General features: G+C 37.1%; 1 protein-coding gene across 1 annotated transcript; it reads right to left on the bottom strand.

Annotated features, from left to right (window-relative positions):
• Nucleotides 1–1,015: 1,015 nt before the first annotated feature.
• Nucleotides 1,016–22,424, bottom strand: LOC127621742 (frizzled-3-like). The gene is made up of 7 exons (XM_052095452.1): nucleotides 22,132–22,424; nucleotides 20,802–21,227; nucleotides 11,378–11,574; nucleotides 9,831–10,848; nucleotides 4,366–4,514; nucleotides 1,898–2,143; nucleotides 1,016–1,261 (listed from the first exon to the last, which is right to left on the bottom strand). The coding sequence occupies exons 2-7, from the start codon at nucleotides 20,994–20,996 to the stop codon at nucleotides 1,030–1,032; spliced, it is 2,037 nt and encodes a 678-aa protein (XP_051951412.1). The 5' UTR covers nucleotides 20,997–21,227; nucleotides 22,132–22,424; the 3' UTR covers nucleotides 1,016–1,029.
• Nucleotides 22,425–22,426: the final 2 nt, after the last annotated feature.

Raw genomic sequence — 22,426 nt, 5'->3', positions numbered from 1 at the left:
TGATGATTGAATTAAGATGGGTTTTATCTTCACACACTCAAAGAGAAAAGTTTTGATTGAATGCTAAATCTTGAACTTTAATCAAATACATTTTGTTTCTAAATTGTTTCTAAGTAATATTTTACAAGGTTCTATTTTTTAGGTAGCTGTAAAGCAGTTGAAGTTACATAATTATTGGGTCAAATTGAACTAAAAACTATGTAAGTGGAAATTACAGGCAGAGAAGAATTTGGAGCAACTCCTGAAGACATGGATTGTTGCCACTGATGGACGCCAAACACAATGCGAGTACATTACATTTTAGGATGTTATATGTCATCCGCCTGCAGTGTCCGTGGGCGACCCCTTTAAGTTCAAGATGAATACAATATCAGTGCAACATAACAAATGACTGAGTGCACCTTTAAATCCAGCTCTTCACACTTAAAACAGTCTGACTTAAATGTGCAGGGCTGTCATCATCATCCCTAATTCTCTTCTACAAAATGGTAAACAGTGCAAAAAAAAAAAAAAACATTCACTTCAGAACCACAATTGTAGTGGTAAAAATCTGGAATCTTAAAGCGTTGGAGCATAAAGCAGCAAGAGCTTCAAAACATCATAGAGCGATGATGTATCAAAAGCCCTTACGTTTAACCCTGTTTACCCCCGTCACTTTGACGAGAGGCTGCAAACAGCTTTGAATGTCTCTCCATCTAGCACAGTACATGAAAGTATTTCAAGTGTTTGGCATCCACCATAATTGAACTTGACAACCTTTGATTGAAAGTCTTGTTTGAATAAATTAATTCACAAAGTCCTTTCTCTTTATTGAACATATTTTGCTCCAGTAGCTCAACTGCTAAGGTCATGGGTTTGATTCCTAGGGAACGCACATACTGAAAAAATGAATAGCTTGAATGCACCAAGTCTATTTCTATAAAAGAGTCTGACGAATGCATCAATCAAACTTTGTGCCTGAAAAGTAAACGTGGATTCCCAATCTCCATGTCGCATTTAGTCTCTCCCCATTTGTTGGCACATTAAAGTTCACGCCTTAGTTGCGTCCTCCTCTATGACACAGTGAATGCCGTTGCCAGGACCGCACTGGATGGCTTGGGCTGTGATGCTGAGGTCACGCACGCTGCTGTGCCGCGATTGGCTCTCCAGGCGCTGCAGACTGCTGTGTCGCGAATGGCTGTCAAGACTTTTGACGTTGCAGTGCTGAAGCTGATCGTGAGGGAGACGTTCCTCGATGCCGCGGAAACTGCAGGCTGTGTACCTGACAGGAAACACAAATTTAATACATGTGTTTCCAAGTTTGGAAGAGATGTAAACTTTCAACATGGTGGAGGGGAGTACGGTTTCTGTTGTGATAGAGAGGTTTTAGTAATTTTCGAAATGCAGCTAATTGTTAGCGCTTGCCGTTTCGGTCATATTCATATACTTGTATCAACAACTATTTGATGCATATTGTAAAAAGAAAATTGCATGTATTAGCCCAAAATACCATTATCATCAGCAAGCTAACTGAGTAATATGTATTATGGTGTCAAAATAAATGTTCCTCAAGAAATATGCATGAATGAACCCGGCATCATCCATGTTTCCTGTTTTTTCCGACAACAAAGCACTTGAACATGTAATACTCGTAATTACTACTTCAGAAGTGGGGAGTATGATAATTCTAATAGCACATGAAGTAACTGAATGATCATTGTAATGCTCTAAAAAAGAAAAATAAATAAGTAGAAAAACTTGTTTTCTTACCACTTTGGCAAATATTTTTCGGCATAAACCTCACTTAATCTTGTTAGATTTGACTGAAAACACTTATTGTGTCATCCTGACCCTCAAGCAAATGTAACTTCCTTTAAGGATGTGAAGATATCTGGAAAACAATCCCGATCTATCTCACCTGCCTTCTCGGGAGCGATGCAGGCTGCCATGGTAGCTGCTGGCCTTGCTGCAAGTGCTGCCGGCACGGCTGGTGCTTGCGCTGGGGGGCTCGTCCAGCATGGCAAGATGTGTGGAGGAGGCATGGGTGGAGGTGCCCTGCGTTGAGGTACCTCTGGACTTCCTCACCACTGGGGTATTGGGGTCTCTGAGGAGCAGCTGGGTGAAGTCGGGCTCCTGCAGCACCTGCCTGCTCTCGTGCACTGTACTGTGGAGGGTGGTAGAGACAGTTGGAGTGGGGTGTGAGAGAGGGAGAGTGACAGGGAAAAGAGTGGTACAGAGGGAAGGGAGTGGCAGAGGAGTGAAGGAAGAGAAAGGGGGAAGATGGAGGGTAAGTGAATGAGGGAAGAGGGGGTTATTGCCCTGATACAAGGGACAGGGATGTGGGTGTAGAGAGGAGGCCTTTACACTAACCCTCCCATGATACATTTACCGTAGTACACTACTACTAAACAATTTTTTAAGGCCTTGAAAAAATGATGGGAACTTATGAAAATGCACATCAACTGAACAAATTTTTTTTTGTCCTTAAATACATTTATTAATTTACATTTGTTTATTTGCCAGCCATCATACATACATACACACACACACACACACACACACACACACACACACTGCACAGTTCTATCCTACAATGGCAAAACACAGTAACTACGCCAACACTGAAACTAAGAAAACTGTCTATCCAAATGTGTTTTATTAACACACACACACACACACACACACACACACACACGCTTATGAGGCATCATAAGCCTTTGTCACACTTGCCTTTGAGCATGCAAAATTTCTTTAGAAAACACAATGGGAAGGGTATGAGGGTGATTCTCACTAAATCTGTCAAAAAAAAAGACCTGGTCCTATTTTACTCCAAAATAAATTATATAGAATAGAAAATCAAGCCTATTTTTAGGGCCATTAAGATTTTTTTACACGGATTCTCCTTACCAATGCAAAAAAAATAAAAAATGGCCATTATTATATATCATACATTATTATCGCAAAAATATTATTTAAATTATGCAGTATTATTTATACTTCATACATTGCAAATAATCATTTTCTTGCTGAGTATTTTTGTCTTGTTTTCCAGTAAAAATATAAATTCTTAAAACTCAAACTTTTTCTCAAATTCTTGAAAATAAAAATTTCCAAATGGGTTAGAACAAAAAAAAGAGAAAACAAGCTAATTTTTCTTACTTTAAGTATAAACCGCACCAAAGTTTGAAGACTTAATATTTAATGTCATTCCGCTTCTCAAGTAATTTGTTTTTGTTTTATGCATGTTTACATATTTTTACCAAAAAATATGACAAAAATAAAAAAATTGTGAAGTAGTTCTCCCTAGATGCTGCCTTTAATTTTTTATTAATTCTACAACAGCAATTTTGATTGTAATACAGTAAAACATGACTGTATTATGGTAATGAGAATCACTGCAAATGATAGGAATAGTAAAAGTAACATGTCCTGATGTGTTATGTAATGAGAATATTTATGGTCGACTGATATGGGTTTTTCAATTGCCGATGCCGATATTTAGAGAGCAGAATGGCCGAGATAAATGCAAATAAACCTAATACAATTTAACAACATCAAATCAGATGTACACCAAAATTCTAAAAATATCTAAATTTCTTTTCATAACCTTGAAATGAATAACCTTAAAAACAAGTGACGTGAACACAAGTGAAAGTGTTGACTATACAAGGACAAATCTATTAGTAGATTTTGAAACTGACACAAGTGAATGTTAACACTTTTGTTGATTGACCAAGCAAATATGTTTTTTTGTCCGATGTTTGTTTTATCAGCTGATTAATCGGCCTGGACGATATATCGGTCAGAGAATATGGGGGTAAAATGTGCTCAAGTGTCCTGAAAATAATGCCACAATGCACTACAATGCAAGAAAAGAAAGACAAAAAAATGAACACAATGGTCCAAAATTTAGGATAAATGTTTTTTTTTATGTAAAATATAATTTTATATTCTTTGTATAGATTTAGGGTTAAATATGACCAGGACATTTTCTTGAGGAGTTTCGTGAGAATTGCCCATGATGTCACACTTGTGTAGATTTAATAAATAATACAATCACAAATAATATTATATACAAATTATTAAAATATAATCTCCAACAATATAAAAACATGCAGCTTTGACATGTGTATTCTTTGCATTGAGCGAAGAGACCAGTGTGTATGGTTTCGATCTACTGGTCTCATTGTTCTTGTCATATGAATTTGCAGGTCAGAGTTCATCAAACTTGAATTTTCATGCACAGCAGAATATGAAATTTCTTTGCATGACCTTGTGTTTTCAGTCTCCCACGTTCGGATGCGTTTGAATGGAAGTAAATGGAGCACAAAGTGCAATGTGACTGTGGCTTTATAATTACAGCCAGTAGAATGACATGAAACTCACTCTTTTCTGCGATGCCCACTGAAGAAACTGGCCCACTCAAAGCACGTCTTTTTACTGCCAACCCAAAACACTGATGGGATGCCCACCACCAGCATCATCAGGTACTTGATGAGGAACAAGGCGATATCAGGCCTGCTTGTCTGCTCCACCTGTGAAGACAAAAGCAATGGATTCATATTAAGCGCTTGTACCAACAATACATTGTAATAGAGATAAGTTTAGTATAAAACCTAATGACTGGGGCTAAAAAGGGTAAATGAAGGTAATCAAACATGAAGGCGTAATCTCCCTTGTGAATCTCTGTACTTGCACATACAGTACATGTACAGTGTGCATGTGTATGAATAGTTTTCTGTATGTCACTTTAGCCTTGTGTTGTGCATGTGTGATTGTCTGGATGGGAAGTGCTTTATCTCAGCTCATTGCACAATTGCCAAAAGCATAAACAGAGCTGCAGCCAACACAAATGTCTGCCTCTCTCTTTCTCTAATACACACACACTCACTTTGTGCTTTAGATGGGGCATTTCTTCTGCACTGAATGCTGTCAGCTTGCATTTATGTCCATAAATACTGTACAATAATGTACAATATTTAATACATATTCACGCAATGTCATAGAAACAACCTAATAATATATGACATCGCCAATGACTAGACAATAAAGTAAATACATTTAAATGATACACAAACAATGGTAGACAAAAACATCATAACAAAGAATTACTGCACAGTTTATTGGTCAACCGATATATCACAGAGGCCAATAAATCTGCTGACATTCTCAATTTTTTAATTAATTATCGGCATCATCTGATACATTTTCCCGTTTGGCCGATTGGGTGCCGAAAATCACCTGTTTACATTTGAAGTGACTGAGACATGTAAACAACCAGTCCCGGTTAGTTTTTTTCGCGGTTCGTGCCATCATGCAATACTGGACCGGTGTGAAACACAGTCTCATTTAAACGGTCCGTATATCAGAGCCATGACAGATGCCTTTGAGCTCATAATGTTAAAGTTCTCACCTGTTTCATTCTCCCTCTCTATCCTCAACAGTTCCCTGTAACTTTCAACTGTCTTATATAATGATAAAAGGCAAATATCAATAAAACTTCTATTAAATACCGTTTGTGAATATGCAGATATCTCATTTAAACCTCATGAAAATCCAGCATTTTCATCCCGTCAAGTGCTCATCTAATATCTTCCTCTGAAGTGCGTTTCCACTTATGTCACTGCTTGTGCTGGATCCTCACGAGCACGTGAGTGCAACTTCAAGTAAACGTCTTATTCACTGTATGTACATTTTGTTTGATTTGTTATGTTTGGAGAAAATGCGATTGCTAACGTGGACATGCCATCCATGTTTGCTGGACTACTGTGTGTACTTTCATTTTCTTTTTCCTAATATATTAGCAATTTCTTCATGTGAAAAAATATTACTAAAATTTGATGACAGAAGAAACTGCTGTCTACCCTTTAAAATACAATATTACTGTTTTAGATGATTTTTTAATTGAGTAAATTGAGTAAACAGTGCTAAATGAGAGTTTATTTACTATATTAAATTGTGTGATATATCGGCATTGTATCGGCCTATCAGCCACTCTGCTCTCTGGATATTGGCATCGGTCGACCACTAGCACAGATAGCATGACACATCACGGTTCATTTCTATCCACGACAACAGAAGTTGCAGCAGTAGATATTGTAGATTTGACCTCATTAAAACTAATCCCACACTGCCTCAGGCATCTCCCACACACACATATGCATCAACATCATTACTGAGAATGTTTTACTCAGTGAAACTCAGCAATGTTCTATGACAGTCTCTTAGTTTCATTTATTTTATATAATTTTAAACATGAGATATATTCAGTGGTGTGCAGCTGTTGCCGTATGTTTACTGAGATACACATTATTAAATGTCAGATGAAGCTCATTTTAGTGGTGAAAGTCAGTGAAAATGTATTGTAAATAAATTTTATATGCATCTACCGTTATCTTCATTATTTGTTTTGTTGACCTACTCTTTTAGTGCCGCTATTCCATACATCTAAAACAAAAAATTAATTTGGAATTAACATAGTACTTTAAGACCCACTTTATATTAGTTGTCTGTAATTACTATGCATTTAAGCATACATGTTCTTGCATTGTACTTAAAGTACCTGCCTTTAATTACATCTGTCGTTACACTGTTAACTTTACACTTAATCCTAATCTTAACCTAAACCTACCCGTACCTCAATCTCGGTAGCAGCAAATGTGAATCTTGTGAGAATTTTGCAGAACAACATGTAGTTACACAATAAATATATTGTATTGCATGTATTTTAATGTTAGTACAAAGTAGATAGATGGTTTGTTTTATTAAGCATTTTCTATTATGTAATTTTGCCTAAATTTGTGCAGAAGCACCGGATTTGAGCAATCCGATGGCATAGTTGTGGTGGGGGCTCTAGTAGACGTACATGGACCTTTTGAGTTTAGAGGGATTGATGCGCTATCTTGTGCAGGGTTAATGCAGGGTTTGATTGTTGCACTAATGTTGGAATGTGGTCTGTATAATCTTGTTTTTGACACACAATTTATTTTGTATGTTATATCAAAATGTGAAATGTTAAAATGAGTAGGTTATCTTTCTCAGGATAAAAAATCAATTGGTCTAAATCTGAAGCTTTGGCTCTGATAGTGTACTGTCCAGTAACAGCCTTCCAGTGGCCTACACAAGGCATTAAGTATTTGGGTATTTTATTCCCAGCAAATTTGTCTGATTTAGTTAAGAGTTCATTTTGACCCTTTAATAAAAAGGTTTTCAAGCGATGTGGACAGGTGGACTTCATTACATTTATCGATGATTTGGAAGGTTAATGTTATTAAAATTAACTGCATTCCAAAATTCAACTACCTGCTACAGTCACTCCCTATAGATGTCCCCCTCACATATTTCAAGCAATTTGATAGCATAGCAAAGCCCTTCATTTGGAATGGTAAACGTCCCAGTCTACATTTCAACAAATTACACAGGCCGACTGACAAAGGTGGGATAGGCCCACCCAAGATCTTGTTTTATTATTATGCGTTTGGTCTCAGGCATTTGGCTCATTGGCCGCTTCCACCTGAAAGAGTCCCTCCCTGGTTTTCTATTGAACAGGAAGTCCTTGCCCCTATTTTGCCATTGCAAAGCCTTTCTATCAAACTAACCAAAGAAGTTTAGTCACACCTCGATATCTCAAATTTGCACGTGATTTGAACAAGAGTGGCCAAAGTATTTAATTTAGACATTTATTTAAATGTTGCCTCAAGTATATGGCTGAACCCCAAATTATGTATCAACAAGTCCCCTTTCTGTAGGTCAGAGTGGATTGTGAGGGTTTACTACACTCGGCAACCTGTATGAGAGTGGATTGTTGAGATCTTTTGAGGTAAAAAAAGGTTAAGCCTGCATCAAGAGATGCAAGGGTTCGCCTTATGCAATTTAAGACATGTCTTTTGGGGATGTGTTAAGATCCAAGATTTTTGGTTAAAGGTTCAGAATATTTTGTGTGATGTTCTGGGAACTCAAATGTTACTTTGCCCCAGACTGTGTATTTTGGGCGATGGGGCAGTTATACATTTGGGGGACAAATATATAAAAAATTGGGTTCTGACTCGCATGATAATTGGCAGACAAATTATTTTAATGGGTTGTGAAGTCGGATGGAGCGCCACCATTTCCGGAGTGGTGTGCGAAGATTGGGAGGGTGGCAGCTTTTCAGGACTCTTTTTCAGGGACTCTCGGGGAAGGGATGAGGAGAGAGAAGTTTAGTTTAATTACGTATGTTTATTATATATTTTATTTTTATCAATTTTGTATTTTATGTGACCACAGGTGGGTTCTTGGGGTTAGGTGGGGTTGGTGTTTGGGGAGGGATATTAGTGTGGATTAAAAGTTAAATGTTTTTTTGGTGTGTATGTGTTGTGTTATTTTCTTTGAATCAATAAAAAAAAATTAATTGCAAAAAAACAATAGTTATTTCACTATGAACTAACAATAAACAATAGTATTTTTTTACCTTAACAAAACAAACATTTTATAACAAACATTAAAAAAGATTAATAAATGATGTAAACAAATATATTGTTAACTGTTTATTTATGATATCTAATGCATTAACTAGTGTTAACGAATGGAACTTTATTGTAAAGTGTTATGTTTTGTTTTATTTTTATTAAATACCATTAATTACAACAAATCTCGTATTGTGTATCATTCCGTAATTACTTTGATTTAAAAAAATATTCCGGGTTCAACAGACAGCATTTGTGACAATGTTGATTACCACAAAAAATTTATTTCAACTTGTCACTCTTTTTCTTAAATAGTTTTTTTTTTAAATCGAGGTTACAGTGAGGCACTTCCAATGAAAGTGAATAGGGCCAAGTTATGGAGGGTTTAAAGGCAGAAATGTGAAGCTTATAATTTTATAAAAGCACTTACATTAATTCTTCTGTTAAAACGTATTTATTATTTGAACTGTAAAATTGTTTAAATCGTAATTTTTACAGTCGTTTTAGGGTTTGCTGACATAACATCATAAAGGCAACGTATACCTTTACACAGAAAAGTTAAGTAATGATTTTATCACACTAAAATCATGTTAACATGCATATTTTTTACATTTTGTAGTTATACTTTTGAAACAATAAGTATTTTAACAATTATGGATTGGCCCCATTCACTTCCATTGTAACTGCCTCACTGTAACCCAGATTTGTGCTTTTTTTTTTTTTTAAGAAATTAATCTGTATGAGTCATTTTTGTGCTAATCAACATTATGCCAAAAATGCTGTAAATTAAGCTTAACGTGTATTGAACCCAGAATATTCCATTAAGTCGCACAAGCCCTAAGGACACATAAAACAGTTCTTGGTTCTTTTTCAGAATCAGACAGGATGAAATTAATGACTTAAGGTGCGGTACATTTTTTATTCACTAAAACAATCTCCCTCAGTTTCAATCTCCCTTGACTGTCCTATAAAATAAAGGCTAACCCCCCCAAAATAAATAAATAAATAATTTGTTCATAAGGTAGTGCTGTTTGTCTTGAAGTGTAGATTCCGAGAAAAGAAACAACTCAAGAGCTATTTTTTCAGGAATCGTGCTAAACTGGTCACCTTGCATGTTTTACACTCCTCAATCAATAGCGGTGTTGCAGTGCTGCTGAATGATAGTGCAGGAAACAATGTCAAGTGTATTTTAGCAGGTGTCCCATCAACACTGGCGGAACAATGCACATTCGAACTATCAATGGAACCGAATGTCATGAAAAACATTATGCTCCGGTAGTTTAAAAAAAATGGGAAATGGTTCCTAACCCTGTTCGTAACTGGAGGGATGCAAATTTATGAATGTCCTACCATTTAAGTATATATGAACACATATTGGATAATTACTTCACAACGTTGGGTTCTTACCTTAAGCGGGCAGGGGACATGGTACTCTCTGCAGCGCTCCTGTACCCATGTATTCTCCCACACAGATCTGTTGCTCTGCTCGTATAGATAACAGCCAATAACTGTCAGCAGAGGCACCAGATACAGCACAGAGAACACACCAATCCGGATCATGAACTTCACCAATTTGTCCTGGTTCTCTTTCTCTAACGGAATCTCCATTCGCACCCTATTCAGTGCCACGATGCCTGCTAACAACAGCACCACACCCACAACCACATCCAGTGCAAGAGGCACCAATAGGAACCACCGTAAAGCCATTAGGTCATAGAGCCCCACAAAGCAAACACCGCTCATGCTGTCACCCTCGATTTTGTTCATTGCCATGAGTGTGATGGTGAGGGCCCCTGGAACTCCCCAGGCCACTGCATGAAAGAGCAAAGCCTTCTTCTCAATAGCCTCACTGCCCCATTTGGGAACAGCAGCTAGGAACCAGGTGATGGTGAGGATGACCCACCAAACGCTGCCCGCCATGGTGAAGAAGTAGAGTGTCATGAAGAGGAGTGTGCAGGCTTTGTTGTGAGAGCCCTGAGTGATGGTGGAGGCACGGAATCGACCTGGGCTTGCAGAATTGCATGACACACGATCCTGCAGTAGGAAGCCCAGGAAGAACACCACGGACACCATCATGTAGCAGACAGCATAGAAGATGATGGGCCGCTCTGGGTAACGGAAACGCCTGACATCGATGAGGAAGGTCAAAAAGGTGAAGAGTGTGGCTGACAGGCAGACAATGGAGGTAACGCCAATAAAATAGCGGGCGAAGATGAGCTCGTCTTTGCGGAAGTACATATTTGTGCAAGGAGGCGAGCAGTCGCGCACGCCCATGAATGAGTAGCCCAACTCAGGGTCGATCTTCAGCTCTCGTGGGCACCAGAAACCATAGTCCCGTTGAACAGATGAAGGCGATTCCTCTGTGCTGACAGTGTTGGGGAGTAAGTCTATCGTTCGGGGGTAAGACTCATCACATTCTGGAAACCTACGAGACAGATTGCATAAATTGATTATTAATCAATATTAATAAATGGAAAGGTTCCTGTAGCTCAACTGGTAGCAATTCCAAAGTCATGGTTTTGATTCCCAGTGAACACACAAATGGATAAATTGTATACCTTGAATGCACTGTAAGTTGCTTTGGATAAAAGTGTCTGCCAAATGCATAAACGCAAATGTAAATGATTACGTACAATTTCACAAAGTATCAGTCAAGGTTATTATCGTTAACGAAAACTATTATAAAACTAGTGTTCGCAAAATTAATTTGTTAACTAAAATAAAAATAAGAGTTTGCAAATAAAACTTTGAAGGTAATTTGGTATTATTTCTTATGATGGAACTTTTCTTTATAATTTGTGGGGATTTTTTTATTATTATTACCCTACTAAAAGTGATGTCAAAACAAACAAACAAAATAAGCTTTATGCACCACAATAACTAGATAAAAAAAAAAAAAGAAGAAAAAAAATGAAAAATGAAAAGTGCAGAAGATCAAAAAAGAGATTCTGTACCTACTACACTCCATCTCCTCTGGCCAGCTGACCCCAAACATTTCCATGAGTCTGTAGCAATCGCTCTTGGCACGCTGGCACAGGCGCCGACATGGCAGGGTCACTCGGCCGTACTCTGTGCACACGGGTGCATAAAGGGCACAGAGGAATGGCCGTATTTCAGTGGAGCACTCCAGGTTCACCATAGGATGAAAGGGCTGTATAGACAGAGGATGGGCACAGAGAAAAATATAACTCTCCATATATATATATTATACACACATACATACATATATACACACACGTACCTATGTATGAGAGAGAGAGAGAGAATTTGAGGTAAGTTTATCTTTTTGTTTGTGTTTATTAACTCAATAGAATTGCAGGGTGTGGCTAACCGTGTGATTTCAACATGGCGGCCATCATGTCTGTGTTTCTTTATGAAAACTATTGTTTTCTATCCTGCTTCTCCTATTTCCAGTAAATGAGAATGGAAATTTGATCTGTTGAGCAAGCATGGTAATGTACTTCCCTTGTGTCTCTGAGAGGGCCTTTGTTTGGGGCAGAGAGACATGCTGTTTATTGCTGGGGCTAACTTACACCATGAGACAATCTGGGAGTAGTACCAGCTTTGGGGCCGGACATAAATATGCAAATCCTATGGGGGGAAAGGAAGAAGGCTTCACCAAGGACCAGACAGATAGACAAAAAAGCCTACACCCCTGCCGAGTAAAGGCCTTTGTGATGTAGGGTGGGGGTTCTGAGACACCCCTGGTGTCACAGCCCTCATGAAAAAGGCTTTGAAAAACGAAAAATGTGTATTTGCTCTATTCCCTTTTCTCTTTAAGCTTTTTCTCAAGAAAACAGTGCAATCACTAATGCTAAAATGACATAATAGTAGAAAATAGCCATAGTATATGGGTAGTCAATGCATGTCTATAATTTTTGTTTTTTCAACATCAAAGGTTTTTGGTTAAAGGTTATTTTAAATGGTCTTGCTGTGTGACAATTTCATTTTTAAAAGTACAAATATTCAATGTATCAATTCATATGAGATAATAAGTCTGTATTATAAGCATAATTAGCAAAATGACTTAAGCTAAATGTATTTCATGTCAACTATCCATACACAGTATATTGCTCATAGTGTTTGGCTATTAAACATGTTCTTGGTTACATAATACCTGCAATACTGTTTCTTTACATTTCTAAATACCAGTTATTTATTTAATATGAAGAATACTACATTAGCTCTCATAATGGATACATAATTGCTACAGTTTTTCATTATTGAAAAATAGACAAGCTTTTAGGTTATTGCAACAGTCACAACACATTTACGACATACTGGATGTAGCCTACAAGACATATTCATTATGAGATCGTTCAGCCAGTGCCAGCACACCAGGCTAGGCTACCACCCAAAATGTCTGTAAAAAGGGATTAGGACAGATATTATGTTTGCCCATTTTGACACAAAGCATATAAATCCAGCAATCGATTCCACGCACCTAATCCATATTTAACACAGCATATACCCTTGAGCTCAAGATGTGCTGCCAACATGACATATGTAAGAGCACCAGCTTAAACAAATCACACCACAAAAGTCATTTTCATCAGGTAGCTTCCATAAAACATAACTAAACAGTTAAATTAACTTTTGATTTTTAAAAAAAAAACACAAAAAAACGCTTCATCGTTTTAATGGACTATAAAGAGGCCTATCAGTGTTTTCAACAATTAATCTCCATGGCTTTTCCTTTACTTCTCCAGAAATGCATGATTCATTTCTAGCAGAAAAAATATGTTAAAGCTGAGAATAATTAGAAATAAAATGAAAAATTGCACAATTCCTACACTGAAAAAAAGTGGTAACCTGCAATTTTTACCTCAAGAATTTATTTCTACTTGATATAAGGGCTGAAACGATTAGTCGACGTTATTGACAAAGTTGACAATAAAAAATATTTGCATTGTCGAATAGCGTAACATGAGATCACATTAAACTCTAATGATGACGTGTGAGACCAGCACTGCAGCTCGCTTTACTGAGGAGAAAAAGAATTACACAGCTCACTGTCCAGAGGCACTCTAAACTTTCCACCAGCTTCTCAGGTGATATAGATCGCAAAGCATGTGGGAACTGTAATGCAAAAATACAAAATCTCAGCTGAAGCAAAACTTGAGTGTCAAGCGTCTTTAAAGGAAACACCCCGGCGTTACATCTTAAATGCAGTTATATTTAATGTGTTATAGCTTTATTTAAGTTAAAATAATATGGAAGCAGATCATGTAAATAACTACAAACTCCGAAACTGCCATTTCTGTGTGCAGTCAGCGCCTCCGAGTTTCACCAATGTCCCGATCTAAGGGGGAGAGATTGAAACTGCACCCGGCTGAGGCACACTCTAACGCGGGGATGCTCGTCCCCCTCATGTGCACATGCTTGCTGCGGCTAGATTATAACGTGATGGCTCGCAACTTATTGAATCCTAATATATGTCACTGTGCATTTCTTATTGTGAAGAAAATTGGCAATATACAGCTTTATTAATAAGAGAGAGTTTTTTTTTTTGTGAGTTAAAGATGGATTGAATTGAACAAAAAGGTGACAGTGTAGTCTTTTCCCCATTATACACGGCAACAAAATATGTTTTTGTTTTGGCTTGTTTTCCAATATAGACATCTAATACTCCTTCAAAACTATGTACATTTACTTTAGCAGCTATACTGCAGAAGAAAAAAAAATTCTGAGAAAGTTGAATATAATATAAAAAATATTCTAAAATATCTAAAAATCCTTAAAAAAAAAAAAAAGATGCATATAAGCAGTATATAAGATATTTAGACTTACTTTTAGAGAAAACATCTTGAGTAGAAGTATATTTTGTCTTTACTGCACTCGCAGAATTATAACCAAGTGAAAAATACACTTAGATACAAAATACACTTATATTTAAGATACATTCTCTTAAAGAAATTCTAAATATTATATATGTTGCTTCTCGAGTAATTGTATCTTGTTTTAAGGATTTCTAGACATTTTTAAATTGACTTGCAGTGAATTTCTTTACTTTAAGTCGGGGCACAAGCTGAATAATCGGTTAAGAGCAAATGATTATCAAAATAATCGTTAGTTGCAGCCCTACTTCATATAAGCATTAAAAAAAACTTTTGTTGAAATGGTAAAAAAAAACATTTCTCAGGTTTATTTAGTCACATTAAATAACATTTTATCACCTGAATAAAACCAGTTAATTTTTAATAAACAAAATATTTTTACAGTGTATAGCTACAGCTTGATATGCTAAATGTGAATGAGTTATATTGCTGGATACTGAGAAAATAGAGCTTCACGCTTGTTGTTGTCTATGTACTGTACATTATGTGCAGCTTCTGCTATACTCCCTACAAAAGGTCTTCCAGCATTCTGAGCTCAATTGAGTGGACATACACTGGCTGTTAGGCAAGATAAAAATAAAGTGAGTGCCCTTAGTTGGTGATCTTGTGAAAAACATTATCTCATAATGGCTGTCATGCCACATTACATGCAATGATGTATGATCTGATGAACTAGAATGTGTGCATCTGTGCCACTGCTGTGAAGGCAAACATAGACTTTGTACACAGCAATGTCCATTAAATTGCTCAAGGGCTTTGCTGAATATTATTTAGGATATTCAAAACATGCAGAAATGGTAAACACAGAAAACAGAAGAGGCACAATAATTGTTTCTTTCTGATTGGGCAGAGAGCATACTTTTTTTTCCCACCCTTTACCTAGATTATAGTTTTGCAAACTACCAACCAACTTCAATTAGCTATCCACTTGGAATACTTGTGAAACAGTATTAAAGGACCATGTCCTTAACATGCTGGGTAGTGTATTAGACTGGTAGAGTATTTTCAAGTTAAATTCAGCAGTTTGGATCTTTTAGCATGTTTGATCATACAGATGTGGGATTCCCCTGTTTGTTTTTCTCTTTTTTTTTCCTGTTAATAATTCTAGTGAATTTAATACTGAATCTATTTGTCTGAAAAAGAAAAATGGAAAAACAAGGAGGCAAACAAAAGACATTAAGTCATCTAACCTGACCATTTGAATGTGTTCATTCACAAGTAAATAAGTTTTCTACCTCCCTCTATCCATAAATACAGAGTACATATGCCTTTTTCTGTGCACTCCCAGTGCTTTTTGATAAGGAATGTGCTTTTTCACAATATTTGTTATTTACATAATAAGGCAACATTCACTTCACAGCATTCAACTTCACTACCATGGCAACCAGTGATGCATAAACGGGCGGGGTTTGAGAGAGGGGTCTAATGGAGAGGTCAGAGTGCCAGTGACGACCACCTCCTGAGAGAGAAAAAAACTGCTCTTTTGTTGCAATACAATTGGGATCCGTTTCCCCAGCAACCGCAGTACCTTGCGTGGGGGAGGGAAGAAAAAGAGAGGAGGGAATGGAGAGAAACAGACAGAAAAGAGACAAAGAAGAAGATATGGATGGGAAATAATGGTCAACCATGCCATTCCAATAATATATTAGTTAAGCATTAATAAATATGCCTAAATGTTTATTATGTTAAAATATATCATCTTCATTTTCAAGAATAACCAGTTCCATTCAACACATTTGTATTTAAAATAATAACCTTTTACAAGTTGTTTTTTAAATGGCCAATATCTAGAGAGCAAGTTTAGAGATACAAAATTCTGTCTGTATTATGAGACTAACACTAAGTGGAATGACCACTTCTTTTAATCAGCCTTTCTCAAAATGGCCAAAAATCCAGAATGAATTGTCCTGGTCCATAAATCGATTAGTATATCACTAACACTGAGATCACAATCCTTCAGGAACCCTGAAAATTTTGTCTCCTGTCATTCTCAAATGTTATAATTATTGTAGTGTAATACAAATACGAAGTTATTAAAATCGGAAACAAATAGCCTTATATGATGTAAATTTTAAATTTGAGTTGCCATATTACATGCCCACTGCTGAATGCCCTTAACCATCACGCTGTGGTAAAAATAACACAAGGACAAGGTCAAGCATCTTTGCATGTTTGGCAAACAGGGGTGGAAGCTTAAAATAACTAGATATCAAACTAAATCAATCAGTGCTACTGAAATGCTGAATAAATATTGTTAGGTTGACCAAGCATCCTCTTTGCTTGCACATTTCAAATCCTTTTTTAATCTTCCCATATACAATCACACCAATCCCAGAAACCCATCCCTTAAGGCAACTGTCCCAATTTACAAATGGGGTTATCCAGAGTTCAGAACAAGATGGTGCATCTGTCCTAAGTCTTTTTGAATCTGAAAGCAAGGACCTTTAATCTGCCCCTTATCAAGCCCAAAATAAATAAATGGTTGGCTGTAGCTACTGATGAAATGAAGGATTCAGTATTGTTTTCTTTTACTCGAGATTAATTGTGTAGCAACTAAAGCGTCACCTTGGTCCCACTTCTAGTCTGTTTGTAACAGTAAAGGCTATTCATCACCATAATCATGGTTATTCAGCAGACTTCATTCCTATTTAAAATCACATGTCAATCTTCATTTGGAATCTGGAATCATGCCAAGAAAGAAGAGTAACAACATGTAACATTGGAGCGCACAAGTTTTGCATTAACTGGAAATCTAAATTCATAAATCCATATAATTCCATAGTAACTCTATATAAAACTGCATAAATTATTTTAGGCCACGTACACACTAACACATTTTTGTTCAAAAATGTATTGATTTCGCTATGATTAAGCCTCTCATCCACACTAAAATGGTGATTTACGCCACCTAAAACCATTACCACATACTTTTTTTTCCTGTTAGTAGTGAAGATTTATATATAAATCTTCATTTTATTTTGAAAATAGGCAAAAGGTAATAAAGTTCTGTACAGTACAACCATTTCATTTTTTTTGTTTTGCCAATAGCATTTGACACTTTTCCACTCTTAAAACTTACATCTTTTGCTCAAGGAATGTTGCCTTTGTATACTGTTGGTGCAGGCCAAACTTTCATAGATCTGATCACATTTCTCTGGATCTGTAATCTGTGTATTCTCGCCTTCTCTGAAAGCACTGGCCACTCTTTGATGTAAAAACCTTGTTAAATCTCGACCTTTCTTGAATTCGTCCCTCAGCCATTCCTCGCATAGCTTGAGAAACCAACGGTAACTCCATTACCGCATACTTTGGTATTCATTGCCATAAAGAACTGCAAATTATTTCAGAAATTTTGTTTTCATCTGTATGCTGATGATTCTCAACTTTACCTTCCTATTAAACATGGGAAGCACCCTTCTATTGAGTCTCTGCATAAATGCATGGCCGATGTGAAGTGTTGGCTGGCAAACAACTTTCTTCAATTAAATGAGGATAAGTCAGTTTATTGTTTTTGGTCAAAGGGGATATGAGGTAAATTTAGAAAGAAATTTGTCACTGCTTCCAGGGAAAAAACTTCCCTATGTAAAAAACCTGGGTGTTATATTTGACTCTGAGCTCAAATATGATTGACAAATAAATGCTGTTGTTAAAAATATTTTTTTCCATCTTAGAACTATAGCAAATTTGAAGTCCATCATTTCTTTTGATGATTTGGAGAAGGTTGTGCATGTTTTTGTGTCTTCTCGATTGGACTATTGTAATGCTTTGTATCTAGGTGTGAGTCAGGCCTCTCTCTCTCGCCTGCAGCTGGTCCAGAATTCAGCTGCTAGGCTTTTAACTTGAACCAGGAAAAGAGACCATATCACCCCAGTTTTGATTTCACTAAATTGGCTACCGATCCAAAACAGAATCCAGTACAATGTGTTGATGTATGTATTTAAGGCTCTTCATGGTCTTGCACCTGAGTACATCTCTGCTTTAATAAGTTTGACTCAACCTTCAAGGTCTCTCCGCTCTGGTGATCAGCTGTGTCTGTCAGTTCCAAGATCTCACCTAAAAACTAAAGGTGATAGAGCTTTTGCAGTGGCAGCCCCTAGACTTTGGAATGAGTTTCCATTGGTCATAAAATCATCTCCGTCTCCATTCTCTTTCCAGGGGGCCTTAAAAACGTATTTATTTTCCCTAGCTTTTAATTAATTGCATTATAAATTGTACTAGGTCAAATTTATCTTATTCTTGTTTTATTGGTTTTAAATGTTTTTAGCATTCTTAAGCTGTATTTATGTGATTTTATTTATTTTTTGTAACTCCATGTACAGCACTTTGGTACCCAGTGTGGTTTTTGAAAGTGCTCTATAAATAAAATTGAGTTGAGTTGAGTTTCATTGTACATATTGCTTGGAAAACAATGTGTAACATGTTACATTCCTACATATACTTACTAAGCACTTTATTAGGAACACCTGTCCAACTTCTTATTCATGTGATTATCAGCCAATCGTGTGGCAGTATTGCAATGCATAAAATCATGCAGATACATGTCAGGAGCTTCAGTTAATATTCACATCAACCATCAAAATTATCTCAGTGATTTCGACTGTGGCACGATTTTTGGTGTCAAGACGGGCTGGTTTGAGTATTTCTGTAACCGCTGATCACCTGGGATTCTGCAGACAGAAACGCCTTGTTGATGAGAGAAGTCAACAGAGAATGGCCAGACTGGCTCGAGTTAACAAAGGCTACAGTAACTCGGATATCCACTCTGTACAATTGTAGTGAGCAGAAAAGCATCTCAGAATGCACAACACGTCGAACCTTTAAGAACCATAATGTTCCAAATAAAGTGTTCAGTTAGTGCATCATGCTAAATTTATTTTTATCTTTTTTTATTTTTCCCCATTTTCTCTCCAATTTTGCATGTCCAATTCCTAATGCGCTCTAAGTCCTCGTGGTGGCGTAGAGACTACCCTCAGTCCGGGTGGCGGAGGATGAATCTCAGTTGCCTCTGCGTCTGAGACAGTCAATCCGCACATCTTGTCACGTGGCTTGTTGAGCACGTTACCGCGGAGACCTAGCACATGTGGAGGCTCACGCTACTCTCTGCGGCATCCACACACAACTCACCACATGCCCCACCGAGGGCAAGATATAGTGATGTCACAGTATAGCAACCACGAGGAGGTTAACACAACGTGACTCTACCCAATTAGTTGCTATGGAAGCCTGACTCGAGTCACTCAGCACACCCTGGATTTGAACTTGCGACTCAAGGTGTGGTAGTCCGCATCTTTACTTGCTGAGCTACCCAGGCCCCCTAAAACATAAAAATATGTTTTTAATACTATCTGTACATACCCATACTCATTCTACTTTGCACATCTGTGTTTAGCAACCCCATAGAGAACACATACTTCTCTGTTCGCAAAACTATGCAAGTATATTGCTCATGTAATTCAGTGTCTAGCTGTTCTGTAAACTCTGATTTCTGATGTAATTTGACCACGGTCAGTTGCATAGATTTAGACCTTGTAAAATTCAAGAAAAATGTGCATTTGAATATATTTCTACACTGACCTTTTAATCCTTTGTGCAATACTTGGTTTAAAAGTATCATCAGTTTGTGTGTGTGTGTGTGTGTGTTGGTTAATACAGAAGGTTTCGTAACTCCAAGCAGATGAGCAGATGTGATCCTCTCTTTTTTAATTTAGATTCTCCTTTAATTTCCTGTCCAATGTCTTTCTCTATATTGAGGCAGGACAAGAGTAAGTTCAAACTTTGTGACTGAGGACAGCAGTTTTAGATAGGGTTTACAGTGCTGTGTGTGTTCAGCAGAGATCCGCTGCCCACTGTAACAAGCTAATGCAGCTGCTCTCAGTTGGGCTCAGCAGAATATTGCGTCCCAGTAAAGAGGATTAAACAACAGCTAGAATCAATCCAGGCATTATGGCTGCAGATACAAAGCTTATAGAGCAATCAAAATAAACAACGTGCCCAGGCACCATTTAGTGCTCATAACATCAAGCATTGTAGCATACACTCTAGCAATTTGGTGTGATGCAACCTTGTTATATAAAAATGCAAAAAGATACTACTTATTCAGTCATAGCCACATCCCAAAGAACTAAAGGTAGACTGATATACTGGTTTTACCAACAAATTGTTGTCAGCAAAATCCACTCTATGCTGACTTCTACAAAGAACACCCAAAATGGTTTACAACAGCAGAATGCTTAGGAAAGGTTTAGGAAACAGTCCCGTTGGTCAGATTAAATAATAATTTCCCTTTAAACATTTTTGTAATGTGATCTGACTGATCTGTTCTGCAAGGCACAATAAAGAACTGGGTCAAATCTAAACCAACAAATCTTTGATGCCGTTGGTCCATACGGTTGTGTTTGTTTTGTAACAACACATTTAAACATTATTAGCATTTAGTTTTTTTTGTTGTTTTTTTTTGCTGTGAAAATAAAAAAAGCTAAATTACAGGCAAAGGGGGTGCCATAAAATTGTAATGTTTCGCTATTTAGGAAAGACACTTTACCTCCATTGTGAGAGCAGCGGTCTGCTGATCATAGTGATTTAGAAGATTGGGCATGAAGGTGGTATTGTAGGAGAGGCCCTGACACATCCTTAATGTGATAGGTTCACAGGTGAACATGCTATGGCTTCCAGTATCTTCCATATTTATTGCCATGCATGTAGTCAGTGTAGACATTAGAACCAAAAAGAGATCCATTTTTGGTAGTTCACTCCAGAGCAAGGCAGGTAGTATGTACAGTGTCTTGCAATTGACAGATGTGTATCAGGAAAATCTGAGTTTCTCCATCTCCTCAGAAATTATCTGTTGCTTGACAAACGTGCTTCTCCATTTTTCAGGGTCATTATAGATCCAGGTTTTTTTCAATGCACATCCATCTTTTTTTGTTTTCTGGGTTTCAGATTTTGTAATGTTAGATCAACATTTCATCTGTGGGTGACAGAATGTAAATTTTGTTAGATGAGCAGACTAGCATTAATTTTTCATTAGTGGGTTAACAGTTAATTCAAATCTCCAGGAGATTTCTGAGACTGTGGGAAGTATTTTCAAAGTGAACAACTGCACAATAAAAAGCACTGTCACATTATAGTGGCAACAACAACAAAAATATGCTTTATAATCTGTTTACTTAAGGGACCAGAAAACTTAAATGTAGCCTATTTATGTAGTATAAAAAAAGGAAAAAGCACAGTATAAAACAGAACAATAGAATGCATAGAATGGAACACAGAACAGAGTTATAAACGAAGAATAAACTGTTCAAATTATGGTCCAGTTTCAGACTGGCACCTCTATTTGGATTTAATGGCATGCAAACGTTAAGCAACGTAATTCAGTTACGGATGTTATTGCAAAAACACATTGCACAGCTAATAAAGTATTATTTAATAACTACAGATAAACAATAGGCAACATAGCCTATTATTTAATAGAAAATCTGTCGCGTGTGTCCGCGTTAAAAATTTAAATAAAAACGGCGACTTAGCGAAACAGACTTCTACACAACACCGGCATAATGCAGAACGGGGATTTTACAGGAGATGATAACGTGCTAAAATGATTGTATAACTTAAATCATTTTTACGTCCTTTTTTTAAACTATCGCAAAACACAGCGCGCGTTCGTCAAAATAAAAACGAACAAAGATAACGTTTTTCTTTACTAACAGATGGGATATCCATTGGGAACCGTGTAGACACTGCGACGTAACTGAACTACCTTCATAATATGTTTTTGATTTAATAGGTGTATTACTCTTATTTTTATTCTGTTTCCGAAACATGCTTCTACATTCTTTCTAAAAAATATATTTCTTAAAAAAAAGTATTCTTACCTCTCTGAGGTAGATCATTCACGTGCTGGACCCCACTCTGCTGCTCCTCTAACAATAAGATCCCTGTGTGTCCCTTTCGGGCAGGTTTGGAAGATTTGTCCGGGCACGCGCAATTGGCGGTGACGCGCAGACGAATATTGCTCTCGCTTCTCTCGGTACAAAAGCACATAACATCTTACGTCACTGGAATGAGCGCGAAAGAACACATCCAGTACTTGCGCCTAGAATGGCTTGGTTTTATCCACAAATATCATCACAGCAATGGCCGTTTTGGAGAGAGGCGCGTCACCGCACA

This window comes from Xyrauchen texanus, chromosome 28, assembly GCF_025860055.1.
Source record: "Xyrauchen texanus isolate HMW12.3.18 chromosome 28, RBS_HiC_50CHRs, whole genome shotgun sequence".
Lineage (NCBI taxonomy): Eukaryota > Metazoa > Chordata > Actinopteri > Cypriniformes > Catostomidae > Xyrauchen > Xyrauchen texanus.
This window is presented reverse-complemented; position numbering and strand designations above follow the sequence as displayed.

Coding starts and splice junctions, on each gene's coding strand:
- LOC127621742 (XM_052095452.1), bottom strand. CDS start 20,996: ATGGATCTCTTTTTGGTTCTAATGTCTACACTGACTACATGCATGGCA. Junction 10,849..11,377: donor GAGGAGATGGAGTGTAGTAG/GTACAGAATCTC, acceptor TCTGTCTCGTAG/GTTTCCAGAATGTGATGAGT. Junction 4,515..9,830: donor ATGTCCCCTGCCCGCTTAAG/GTAAGAACCCAA, acceptor TTGTCTTCACAG/GTGGAGCAGACAAGCAGGCC.